Genomic DNA, 12,565 nt, shown 5'->3' on the forward strand with positions numbered 1-12,565 from the left:
TAACAAAATCGAGATAAAAGCGTGCTACTGATATCTAACAGTCGTGGTTAAACGAACAATGTTTCGAAAAATCGCAATAAATTGTTCGTTTAAATGTCGATACAGGAATCACGCGACGCAGCACTAAAAATAAACATCTTTTTTTTTGTCTTAACAGTAATAAACTCTTGCGAGGTACTTTGTTTCATCTAATATGAAACTGTAGCTTCGTGGAAACTGATCCTATGTTTAGAAGACTGTAGATACACAAAATTATTGATCATTGTATCCCACAGAAGCTTCTGAGTACACTCGCATATACATATTTGTTTTTATCTTTTTTTTGTGTGTTTTTATTTTTTTTAATCGATAAGTATATGGACTGGTATCTTGTTTTGGTAGCCCATAGTTGGAGAGTATGCGTATTGTTCACTTCCTAGGTTGTTGGATATGAATTGGACGTGAACAATGATATGGACGTGCATCATGAGTCGGTGTTGGCTTCTCATGGAAAACTTGTACAGCTTCTGGTGGAAAATCTGCGTTTCCCTTAGCAGGATATCCACTAATCATCAAAGTTTTAGGTGGACTGAAACACAATACACATTTATAAGTATTTTGCTTATATCGCAAATATTTCGTATTATTTAATTAATATTATCTTTACATATGTTTTAATACAGCAAAAGAATCGTTCTTCTTGTTAAACGCGTCCATTTTGTTGAAAGTATCACTTCAATTACGTACGTATTAAGAATCGTGACGTTTATCGACAGTATGGCAGATGTTGTGAACCGTACTGCGTAGTAGTAAATTGTCTATAGATAGCTACTGTGTCCTTAGGATAGCTTTCGTTTTTGTCAACAAGTTTTGTTTACCGAGGGTACAAATAAATGAGACTTCTTTTTTTATCCGTAGATTTTAGTTTACTCGACTAATTTAAATGTAAAATTATCTTTGTTGTAGATAAAAAAATATCTGATTACCTGGTCGACGGTCTACTTTCATCCGCATCCTTAAGGGGCTTTACATCGCGATCCTCCTTCGGTGTTTTATGTTGGATAATTCTCATTCCTCCCGCTTTTACTGAAGGAAAAATATAAAACGCACATTTTTAATCGAATAAAGTTTAAATGATCAGATGGCCTTGAAATATCTAGACAGGTGGATAAGATACGACGTCACATGACGAACTATGTAAACATATTAACCTTCCCCCGGTTTTTAACGGAAATCACGACTTCTTTTATTACCTGCAGGAGGGTGTCCACCCTTAAGTTTACACTCTTCTGGACTTGACATCTAGACGTTAATCAATGAGCCAAAACGTAATTGCGATTCCGCTGTTTTACAAAATAATACGTATTGCTTGTTGCACTGCGACACCAATCACACTGATTCAATGGCGGTCGTCGCTGTAATAAGTGGGGGATAGCAGTGGGGAGTTTGGCTTCGGATGCATTCCTTTCTCCTTATCTATTTCTTTGTATTTTTCGTGAAACAGCATAAAGATTAAACTGGATTGCCGATTAAATCATATCTTCGATTACTGTTTACCGTTGCGCGATATTTGTAAGTATAAATAAATAATGTTTTGTCATTAGAAATCAATTTTATTAAAGAAAACATTTAATAGAATACAATAAATCATAAATGCTATTAGTTAGCTCCTTTTGCCTTTTGTTCTTGGTACATGTAGTGAAGATCTTTACAATCCTCATCAGAAATGTGCACCCAACCGGTTGATTTCATGTGATAAACTGCAATAGAAATTTTAGTTCATACAGTATCCCGTGCAAATTCTATTTTTATCATTACATACCTCTCACAATACCACCAGAGTAAGCATCTCTATGTGTGGCATGGTAAATAGACCTTCTGCCAAGTTCATATGCTTCTTCATCAGACAAGTCCCAACTGTAGCCAGAATCTAATGCACCGAATGCATAGATTGATCCTGATCCTACACTGAAAACTTTTCCTGGGGTACGAGCACCTTCTGAATCAACATAATATAAACCAGGTCCTCTTTTGTCCCATCCAGCAAGCATCATACCCATACTCAACCCCATTCCTTTGTAATTGTACACCATGTTTGACAGCAGCTTACTAGCTGCTGCAATAGAAATGCGTTCTCTATTTCTTAATTCATATGTACGACATTGTTTAGCTAGAACACGGTCCCAATAGACACAATCAGCTGCACCACCAGCTAAAGTTCCAAGGAGATAATCATTGATTTCTACTATTTTCTTCATGGTGGATGAACCTATAAAATAAGTTACATTAAATTCAATTCAGACCATAAGAATTTATATTTAAAACTTACCAATAAATTGACCTCCTGTTGCACGCGAGTCAACAGCAAGAATAATACCACCTTGGTACTGAAAACCCAACGTAGTAGTTCCATGATCAAATTTAATTTTCAGATGTCTTCCTGTTTCATCAGATCCTTCTGCAAACTGGCCCAACTTTTCTGCTGGCTAAACACAAATAAAATTATTTTTAAATTTACAGAAAGCAATGAGATGATATAGCAAGTTTAAATGTAAAGTGACAATGATGGGGGTTATAAAATCGTTTCATACAATTCACTTACATCTAGGTAAGGTGGTGCAGCTAACAGTGCATTGTTAATGAAATTTTTGCTGTACGTTTCGATATCTTGGGAAAAATAATTCTTTTCCCGTGAATTATTAAAATCAACAAACGAATTCAGACCGCAAACTTCAGCGAGCGCCATTTTTGTAATAATTCGAGTATCGAATGCTTGTCATCGTCTTAATTCAGTCAGTTTATCATAGTGGGCGCAGTCTGTACCGTGTACTGACGACATTTTGCCGCGCAGATTTTAATTCATTGCGCGCAGTAATTTATGTTACGCTTACGTTGCTAATTTGATAGAAAAATAAGTGAAACTTTGTATCAAAAGTTGTTTAATTTTGCAATAAGTGTCATAAATGAGAGCCAGGTGTTCAGGAGACAGAAGAACGCAATCAATTGGAGAGAATATGTAAGTCATGATCTTGACGGTGATCACAGGGGAGCAAGGTGGATAGGTTATGTGCCGTTTTTGTAGATAATAATAGTTATTAATATTCATAAATTAGTTGATAACGGAGAGTAGAAATAGAGTATCTGTTTACAAACAATAATTGCTACAAAAAGTATAAGAATCTACTAAAGTTTTATATAGAATTAGTTTACGTTGTATTTTAAGAAAGCAATGAAAACTAACCTAACATGATACGTTTCTAAGAATGTTCTAGTAACGATATTTATTTTTTGCGAAGAATTTTAGAAAAATAATACGCGAAAAAATGTATTCGCGTTCATTTATAGACTTCTGTTAGTACAGTAGAAAATTCATTTTCTCGATGATGTTGCAGACATATCCGTACGGTGGCGCTGAGAGTACCCTACCGAGAAGGAAGCAGTGGATCAACGTATCGAGGCAACATCACGTACGCACGCATCTTTCCAGCAGGAAATATTGAATAAATCCCAGGAAAAGGGGTAAGTCATTAGCAATAAAAACATTTTATTGATGAACATGTAATTCGCGTGTATCTCATGGTCAGTATATCGTACAATTCAGTCTATAAAACAGTCGGTCATTATAGCTCTTGGAGTTGTTCCATGAATAGCACGATATTCGTTTCAATTACGCTTACAGAGATATCAGAGCAGTTGTACGATATAAAATTGACTTATTAGTATAAAACGGTCGTTCGTATCGGATACGATAAAAGTTTGACGAAAAAAAAAGAAAAAAAGCGGGAAACCTTCGAACTTTACATTTCCGTGGAGGAGAGCCGGTCCTAGCGTCGAGTTGACATATCGTTCCACGTGGAGGCGTACTCCATGGTCCGTGTATCGCGTGATTTATAACGTTAAGATAATCAAAAGCGAGGGCACGTCACATTTCGATACCACGGAGTAGAAAATATGTTGGCGTTTCGGTAAAAACGTTTGTTGAATATCGCGTATTATTTTGCTCATGGGGTCATCGATATGACGTAGCCATGATGAAGAGGTCACGTGTAAGGGGGTAAGGCACGTTACCGTGCTTACCGATTGGTCTGGCTCCCGATCGTACCACCCATAAACAGCCGGACGTGTTATCCCGAAACACGATAATGTATAATTGCATATTTTTCTTTGCGATTCTTTCGGAGTAAAGCGGTCGATGTTTGCCTGGCAGGGAACACCGATAACGATAACATTCTTCCACTCTTCTCTATCCCCGTTATCGTAGTTATATGGGTCCCTTTTCCAAACGCGTTGATGCATCGGGCAGAAATCGGTTCTCTATTTAACTACAGGTTGCGTTCAATTAAAATTTAATTTTTCTATTATAATAATGAGTAATTACAATAATAAAGTACCATATCGTGTATGACCATTTTCACTGCGCCATTTAAAGTCTATCAGGTACGATATCCGCACGGCTATATAAAACAGTATTTTAGATATGATACGATAATAATCTCGCATTATACATCGAGTCACCATCGAATTCTAATCAGATGTTTGTTCTGCAACACATCCATAATTCAGACGAGCCTGCGTGGACTTTACGAATCACCAGTGTTCGGATATCGACATTTTTTCTTCTTTTTCTTTTTCTCATAGGAATATCGGTTCAGGTTCTATCTAGCGAATCAACGCGGGGGTTAAGGGTAATCGTGATCGAATCGTTCGTACATAGTTTACAAGGTTGACGATAGCCCGTCTAATTGGCACGATTATCGTACGAAAACTTTCCGACAATGTCGAATCGTGGTCTCGAATCTTCGTCAAGTGTGTGTGGTTTTTTGCTACGAATACATTGAGGATGGCTCCGAAACAGATATGGCGGAAGAGAAAAGGGTGATGGAGGGTTTAAGATTCTTACAAGTCGAATTAACTTAATTATTCAAGCAAAGTTGCGTTGAATCAATAATTGATATTTTATTCATTAATTTTATTTTGGTATAATAATATATTCCAGTTTGATCGATTATGTATTAAGGGAAATCGTAGTCCTTCCTTCGAATTCGATGCACGAAAGGGTCAAGTAACTCCGTAGATACGGTGGGATTCTCAAAAGATCGTTTGATTCTGACGAAGAGCGCCGGATAAAAGTTTCGATAACACGCGAACGCATTCGAATAGAGAAGCTGCTGGTATTATCGGGTTTTGAGGGTCGACGAGGTCGTTGGTGCGACGTAAGATTCGATAAATTCTCTTAGTCGACCGTTTCCATTGCTGTTCCTCGATCCTACGATCGTGATTTTCTTCGACGTTTCCTCGTTGATTCATCGATCCCCAGATCGATCTCAAAGTTCACGCCGGCGAGCTCGAATCGGCAGCGTAAAACTCGCGGATGTCAAATTCCCTGCGTAAAGGGATGATTACGCTCGTGACGGAAGCGGTACAATTATATCGGCTTTGAATAAACAAAATAATCGATCACGTTGATTCATTCGTACGAACTTTAACGCGAACAAAACATGTTTTCCCCGCTACGCTCTTCTACTACGTACAAAGCATTTTTTTTTCCCCTCTTTTCTGTTACGCTTAACGCATTAACGGTGTCATGTAATTCATTACTTTATGTGTACAATTTTCTTTCACCTTATTCGAATGTACAACGCGTTATAATGGAAATTAATAATTCATAAGATAATTAACGCGTTCGCAATCACCACTTCGGGTGGTAATTAGTGTATCATCAACTATTATGGACGGTTCGAACCTTGATTAAAAATGTAGGGAATTTATCATTAATTTTGGAAGAATTGTGAGAGAACTCAAAAGGAGTCTAATTTATCTCTTCTCCTCTAAGCAATTTCCTTTTAAAACTCGGGTTGTTTTCTTTTCTTTCGATCGATTTTTAAATCAGAATATCGGTCCAATATGTCAGCCACGAAGCGGCTATTATACTATCGAGTACTCAAGTCCATCAGTAGCTATTTTCTCATGGTTTTCTCTGTGTCACTGGCGCGTATTGGAGTAAATAAATATCAGCTGATTAACGCTTTCTTCAAAGATTCCATTGGTTCGGTAACATCAATTAACCGTCTTCCATTATCCGCGAACGATGACCGGCCATGGTCGTTATCAAGGTTCGCGAATGCGGGTTTCCTCCTCCGGATCTGTACCTACATACGCGCACAAGTTTTTCAACATTTTCGCTGATAATTCCTACCGACAAGTAGTAATCGTTCGGACTCGTTGACCGAATGGATGATTCACTACGATCAACAGACGAAAAAGATGCTGCCTTCGTGTCATTGTCGGGGGTTCAACGTTCAATTCGCGCAAGGACGCGAGCTTTGCCTCGGGAGGGCAGAGCACGCGTGTGGAAAAGTCAGAAATGATAGAAGTTCGTTATTCTTATCGTGCTGCGAAAAAAAAAATAAAAAAAAGAAGCTATACGGTCCTTGGCACCTACACGCGCGCCCGATCGCGGCTGCCTTCCATTTCCTTTGCTCGTGGCAATTGTTGTCATTCGCCGAGTAAAAAATTGTTGTAAAATGAAACGGCGCGTATCGTCGAGACGGGCTAATCTCACCCCGAGACGCAGAGCTATCTGAGGTTAATCCCGAAAAAAAAGTTCCGATCCTTCGAAACGTTTGCATCCATGCCATTTTCGGTATTCTTCGTCGCTGTTTAATTCGCTCCTTAACGATCCATCGAAGCCAAACGCGTGAATATTTTCTTCTACACAATTAAAGGGTTAAACGTCCGAAAATGTTTCCACGAATTCTCTGATGCGCGCGAGGTTCACCGCGATCAATGTACAAGCAACGAGCATGATTTTTACGTTTCTCCGGCATACGCACTTATTCCGCTCGAGTGACGATTTGACTCGGTAATGATCTGCGCGCCGGTAATTACGCAATCGGGGGTAGAACTCGGCACGATCGTTGAGTAAGAGACGAGGTGAAGGTGAGCAGTTAGCAGCGAGAGTAAGTAGTCAGCCGTTTGCTTGCAGCTGATCGCTTGGCTACCGGTTGGTGGGAAACGGAGGGAACAGGACCAACGACCGCGTTTGCGATTCACCAATCGTTTATTTATTCCTTCGTTCGATAATCGCGGATCGTGCATCGATAAGGGTGTCATACCGGGTGAACTTCGATTTTCAAGCTGAACTATCCAATTTGTTTACGCGAACTCTGTTTATTTCTTCTTAACAACGCGAATAAACATCGTATTTTCAAGGAATATCATAAACAAATTCATTATCGTCGCATGGTATTTTTTTCATGATTTGTTATAACACGTCTTTCCTTGTTATTGTTGTTAGAATACCAGAAGAAAAATGTGGGACACGTTATAAATTTCTGAATATTATATACACCAGTGGAGAGAGACAGAGTGCTGATGCAATAATCATTCAAAGTTGTATATCTCTTAACGTTTGCTTTTGTAAATATCGTTTTGGAGCGTTTTATTTATCATCTTACGGATCCCTACTTTTTCATAGAAATCAGGGATAAATTGGTGTGATTTTCTTTTTCTTTTTCTTCAGTTGAAATTTCGACTATTTACCATTGCAACGACGATCGCTAGATATCTTGATTCGTCGATGGTAGTTACACCAGGGAATTACTTGGAGGTCCGTGTCGAAATCTCAGTTAATGCTGACTCGTCACACCGGACTCGTATACAAGCATGCCCACTCGATGGAACGTGTAGGCACGAGTGGGCCTGATAAAAGTAGGTGTGCGAGTATGCACGTAGGGGGTTTTTACGAGGAAACGACGAGAAGCGTAACCTACTTTTACAGAGGAGCCGCGAGCGGGTAAATCGAGGGGGGTAGCGGGGTGTTTCTTGGAATTTCTGTAGTCATCAGAAAGTAACTCTTGATTATCTTTATTTTCTGTTAGAATTCCAAAATAAGTATCTAATTGAGAATAAAACGCGATGAACTGTAGAAAGACAAGAGAATAATATCAAACGGAGGATTAAATTCATTATTTCGGCTACGTTTTATCGGTCGACCGGGAAAAGGGTTATCGGAGCTATAGGGCTATCGGGTCATTTTCGTCCACGGTCCAAGCATCGTTATCGCGTACACGTCCGTGTTGAATCATTGCACCTTTGAACAATTCGTAAAATTATCATCGGTTATAAAAAAATTCATCGTTCGCATTTCTGTATCTTCGAGCAACCTTGTAGAATTTTGCTGCAGCAGCAGGAAGCGACGAAACTCTTTCGGCTCGGTTTGGTCAGCGAAGAGTAATTAGACAAGAAGATTTCATCATTTAACTTACGGAGAGATCGAGCGCGCGTCTCGTTGACGTTGTCGGTTCGATAATTTATGAAATAACTTTACGATCGATTTCTCTAATAAAAATCGTGTATGCCCGGAAGACGGAGAGAAAGACGAGGCTTTCTGGGTAGCAAGCGAATCGGTTTCGAAGTTGGAAAAACAACAATAACAACGTTCTCGAGACCCCCCGCGAGTCGTATCGCGATATAATTGCGTCAGTAGCTCGGTAATAACGCGACCCTAGCGCACACGCGGGTTATCTATCATTTTTTTTTTTTTTAACCCTTACGCTTCTCTTCCTCTCGCCATTTCGTCGCCGTTTCTCCGTCGTTTCTGTCCGTTCGATTGATAAGTAGTCGCGCGATATCGTTCGTTCGTCGGCGTGATGGTTCGCCGCGAAACGGCAGGAACGATTTTGCTCGACCTTCGCCTTTTGAACTGGCTTTTGGAGATTTTTCCATTATCCCTATCGTGCATCGATTATTTCCATCCACGTTTTTCTGCCACGCGTCGCGCACGAACCGATCCACACGCTTCCTTCCCTCTTTCCTTTCTTAATCTTTCAGCAAAATTCCATTCTAAGATACATTATCCAGTAATTTTAATCGTCAAATACTACAATCATGAGTATAGAAAATGTTAATTTGCAATCAAATTAAAATTACCATAAAAGGTTTCGAGATAAGTACGTCTGCTCGATTGACCCAATGCTTGAAGTTCATTGCCGCTATTTAACCGTGGATAATCAAAATGGGCCTGGTTCGCGCGATTTCCAATTCCCTCTTCCATTGGCCAACATCGATCGGTTCATCGTCGCGTTATCATGCGACATCGTTTTGATACTCGGTTAACGAAGTTCGCGTGCGCGATTAGCTTCCCGAAGAAAAAAGAAGCATACCGATAAGACTACGTTAAATCGTAGAAGGAAACCCTAAGAAATATGTTCTACAATTCTGTAAACATAGAATTTCCTCGTATTTTATTTATACCGATAGATAAACGAAGAAATTTTCGAGAAATCATTAAAAGGGAGGATAATCGAGGTTTAGTCGCCGTTCGGACCCCTTTAATTACGATCCAATCGAATCGTAGCCGTGGATACGAAAGAATATAATTAGCAGATTTAATCTTCTATATGCTAGCTTACCCTCTGACCCGCGGAATAATTCCACTGATCAGTGTTGTACGTCGTTACGATCGAACGTAGCATTCGGCATATTCCATAGTTGCCGGGTACTCTATCCCACCGGCTAGAACATTGAATATTTATGCGTTCTCTTCGTGGATAGAGGTCGAGAAGATGATGCCTCGTTATTTGCACAGCGAATTTCACGCAGGTAAATCATCGCACGCGTGCACCGGACGACTGAGCGAACAACTATTCTTAGTTTAAGGACACGCGGATAGGAGACTGGTAAACATATCCTATTATTTAAATACGAGCTCGAAAAATGATAGAGGAGGTCCAAGTAGAAAACCATAGCATCCTTAGATCCTATATGATAGCAGATGTATTCATTGAAAATAAGGGAGGTTCTATAAACCTCCCTTAGATACTATGCAATTTGAATGTCTCATTTAATTGGTAGCTCGAATAATTAATTCCTCCAATCGATGATCCGTTCGATTAAAAGAGAGTATGGAAGTTTGGTAAGGGGTTGGAGCGTAGTTGAAACGTCCGGTTTCTTTTATTATCGCCTCAGGGAAGCGAGCAATGAAACTGATGCACCAGGAACACATCGGTCATTCGGTCACTCGTGGTGCACGCGGCTGTGTACGCTAATATTAGCGTGGTAACATGGTAACCGCGCATCGAGCTTATTCCTGGCCGAGCAGCCAGCTGCTTGGCTAGCCAGAGTCAAGGCCACGGCATTACTAGCTACTTGTCGTCAGAGAAACAGTTGCGGATATCACGCGTGAAAGACGTATACGCTTCTCTTCGAATTGAACCCTTTTTCGTTGACGCGGAAGGGAGGAGCACCGCGGTCAGTCGGTCAGCAGCCTGTTGACGATACTCGAAGAATCCTCTTTAGAACTTTCTTTAAATTGTTTCTGCGAGGGAATCGCAGTGGAACAGATAAAAATAAGCCGAGACGAAATTACTGTCCGGTCTTGTGACTGCTCGTTATCGCTTGCTACGTTTATATCGAGCGGAACGTATTCGCGTTTCTCGGCATTCGTCGTGCGAACGAACACGAGATACAAATTTCATTGGATTTGTATAGATTATTTTTTGAAAAGTAAACGAGGTGGATAGAGCCGATTACCGTCGGATTTTCAAACTCTAGAAAAGCTTCAAAATTAAAAGGGTTAAACTTGATGAAATCATTACCACTCTGCAAGATGGGAAAATTTCAGGTAGATAAAAAGGTAGATTGATAAATTGATAAATAGAAGGAGAAGCATCGACGGGACGGGGTGGTCGGCGATGATGAGGACGGTGATTACCGACCTTGGCCTTCGTTTTGAAACGGGCTGCACGGGAGAGCGTGGTGCTGTCGCCCGGAGCGAATCGCAATGTACGAGAACGTCTGGTTGCGCGAGTCAGCCCACTTTGGTCGCTAGAGCCACGTATGTGGAGCACGGTAAAAGCGACAAGGCGTTAAGCGACCTGTACACGAACCGATCTAAGTTACGTCGCCCGTTATGGAGGCCCGCGATCCTTCTCTATACTTCATTTATCCTAAGCGCGACTCGTAACCTAAGGCCAAGGTAGTGGATACGTACTTTCACCGATTATGTCAATTCCTGGCAGCTACCACGGAGTTTCTTCGTTCGCATTACGAAATATCCTCTCTATCTTCCTCTATCCTTCTTACCCCGATGGATCTATACGCTTCTCTATTCTTGGTCACGCGGCCAAATTCGAAGTTAATTTCGATGCTATGCGGGTAATGAGAACGCGTCGATGAGGTGAGAATTGATTGGTTATAATCTTGGAGTTCTATTAACAATAGGGACTTGGAAATTTTTAGAACCCGCATCCTGCCACTACGCTCCGATATAGGTACCAAGCGTCCGTTCGAAAGGTCGGCGATGCACGGTATATAAGCTGTGGGCTTTTGGATCTAAGATTTCATATCTTGATTTCGCCAAGCTAATGAAATGGGGAATTAGACATTTTTCTCTTCTTCAACTCGCATCCTAGTAGTATGCTCCGCTATAAATACCAAAAATCCGTCCGGAAGGTCGGCGACGCATGGTATACTTAGGCTATGGGTCTTAGGATCTAACAATGAGATCTCATACTTTAATTTCGCCAAGCTAATGAAATGGAGAATTAGAAATTTTTCTCTTCGACTCGCATCCTAGGGCTATGATCTGATATAAATACCAAAAATCCGTCCGGAAGGTCGGCGACGCATGGTATACTTAGGCTGTGAGCTTTAGGACCTAAGTTTTTATAATTTAATTTCGCCAAGCTAATGAAATGGGGAATTAGAAATTTTTCTCCTCTTCGACTCGCATTCTAGCGCTATGATCTGATATAAATACCAAAAATCCGTCCGGAAAGTCGGCGACGCACGGTACTTGAAACTCCCAACTATGCTCCCTTATAAATATGAAAAATTATTGAATTATATTTTCCTATAAATAGTGAATTCACTCAATCTTAAACACTGCAGTTTTAGAATAGTGAAAGTTTTGAAGTCATATTACCTTCCTTGTTGAAAATTAGTGATGGTATAGAAATCTGATAAGCAAATAGAAGCGGAATATCGAGGTTTCTCCATACTCTGCTCTTTAAACGCGCAAATTAAGTGAAAACATTCTCTGTTTAAGATTGCTATACGTGGATGCACGTATTAATTGAGAGTGTAAAGTGTTTCTTTTATTCAACAATTTCCTGTTTTCAACCGTCTATATAACTGGAACATTATTATCGTATCTTTTATAGGGGTAGAAATAAAGGATTAAACTTCTTCAACGATACCTTTATTTATTCTAGGTAATCGAGTGCAAACGATTTCCTAATTCCGCGTGTTTACGGGAGAAATACGAGTTCACTCGAAGCAGAGTTAGTTGCCTAATCCTAAAATCATCCTCTCGAACTATAACGAGTAAGCAATTCGTGTTCTCTCGGTTAAAGTAGATTGCACGGCGAGGTTTTTCAATGATAATTTAAACATCGTGCAGTGTAGTAATTACTTTTTATCTCGAAACGACGAAACGAAGATTGAAACGGTCGTTAAATAAAAAAAAAAAGCTAATTGAATCGTGGTTTCGTGAAAACATCGACGGGCGTCGAATTGAGAAAACTTAATTTATTTTTATTAATTACTCACCGAACCGTGGCAGAGTTTAATACAATAAAACGAA

At 40.0% G+C, this 12,565-nt stretch overlaps 2 protein-coding genes and 1 long non-coding RNA gene across 3 annotated transcripts; 1 reads left to right on the plus strand and 2 right to left on the minus strand.

Moving 5' to 3' along the window:
* Positions 1-306: 306 nt before the first annotated feature.
* On the minus strand, positions 307-1,406 carry LOC114878678 (death-associated protein 1). Its single transcript, XM_029192760.2, has 3 exons — positions 1,233-1,406; positions 966-1,065; positions 307-568 (listed from the first exon to the last, which is right to left on the minus strand). Exons 1-3 carry the CDS (start codon positions 1,279-1,281, stop codon positions 409-411), a joined length of 309 nt encoding a protein of 102 aa, XP_029048593.1. The 5' UTR covers positions 1,282-1,406; the 3' UTR covers positions 307-408.
* Positions 647-1,113, plus strand: LOC123987695. The gene is made up of 2 exons (XR_006829299.1): positions 647-862; positions 946-1,113. It is a non-coding gene; the product is annotated as an uncharacterized LOC123987695 (long non-coding RNA).
* Positions 1,407-1,571: 165 nt separating the features above from the next.
* LOC114878655 (proteasome subunit beta type-5) lies at positions 1,572-2,758 on the minus strand. Its single transcript, XM_029192706.2, has 4 exons — positions 2,582-2,758; positions 2,309-2,465; positions 1,802-2,248; positions 1,572-1,739 (listed from the first exon to the last, which is right to left on the minus strand). Exons 1-4 carry the CDS (start codon positions 2,723-2,725, stop codon positions 1,639-1,641), a joined length of 849 nt encoding a protein of 282 aa, XP_029048539.1. The 5' UTR covers positions 2,726-2,758; the 3' UTR covers positions 1,572-1,638.
* Positions 2,759-12,565: the final 9,807 nt, after the last annotated feature.

This window comes from Osmia bicornis, chromosome 3 (assembly GCF_907164935.1).
Source record: "Osmia bicornis bicornis chromosome 3, iOsmBic2.1, whole genome shotgun sequence".
In the NCBI taxonomy this organism is placed as follows: Eukaryota; Metazoa; Arthropoda; class Insecta; order Hymenoptera; family Megachilidae; genus Osmia; species Osmia bicornis.

Bases quoted from the DNA above. Each gene is read 5' to 3' on its own strand.
- LOC114878678 (XM_029192760.2), bottom strand. From the start codon at position 1,281: ATGTCAAGTCCAGAAGAGTGTAAACTTAAGGGTGGACACCCTCCTGCA. The intron at 1,066-1,232 runs GTAATAAAAGAA...TTTTTCCTTCAG, and splicing joins GGGTGGACACCCTCCTGCAG to TAAAAGCGGGAGGAATGAGA. The intron at 569-965 runs GTAATCAGATAT...ATTGTGTTTCAG, and splicing joins GAAAGTAGACCGTCGACCAG to TCCACCTAAAACTTTGATGA.
- LOC114878655 (XM_029192706.2), bottom strand. From the start codon at position 2,725: ATGGCGCTCGCTGAAGTTTGCGGTCTGAATTCGTTTGTTGATTTTAAT. The intron at 2,466-2,581 runs GTAAGTGAATTG...ATTTGTGTTTAG, and splicing joins CTGCACCACCTTACCTAGAT to CCAGCAGAAAAGTTGGGCCA. The intron at 2,249-2,308 runs GTAAGTTTTAAA...CTTATTTTATAG, and splicing joins AACAGGAGGTCAATTTATTG to GTTCATCCACCATGAAGAAA.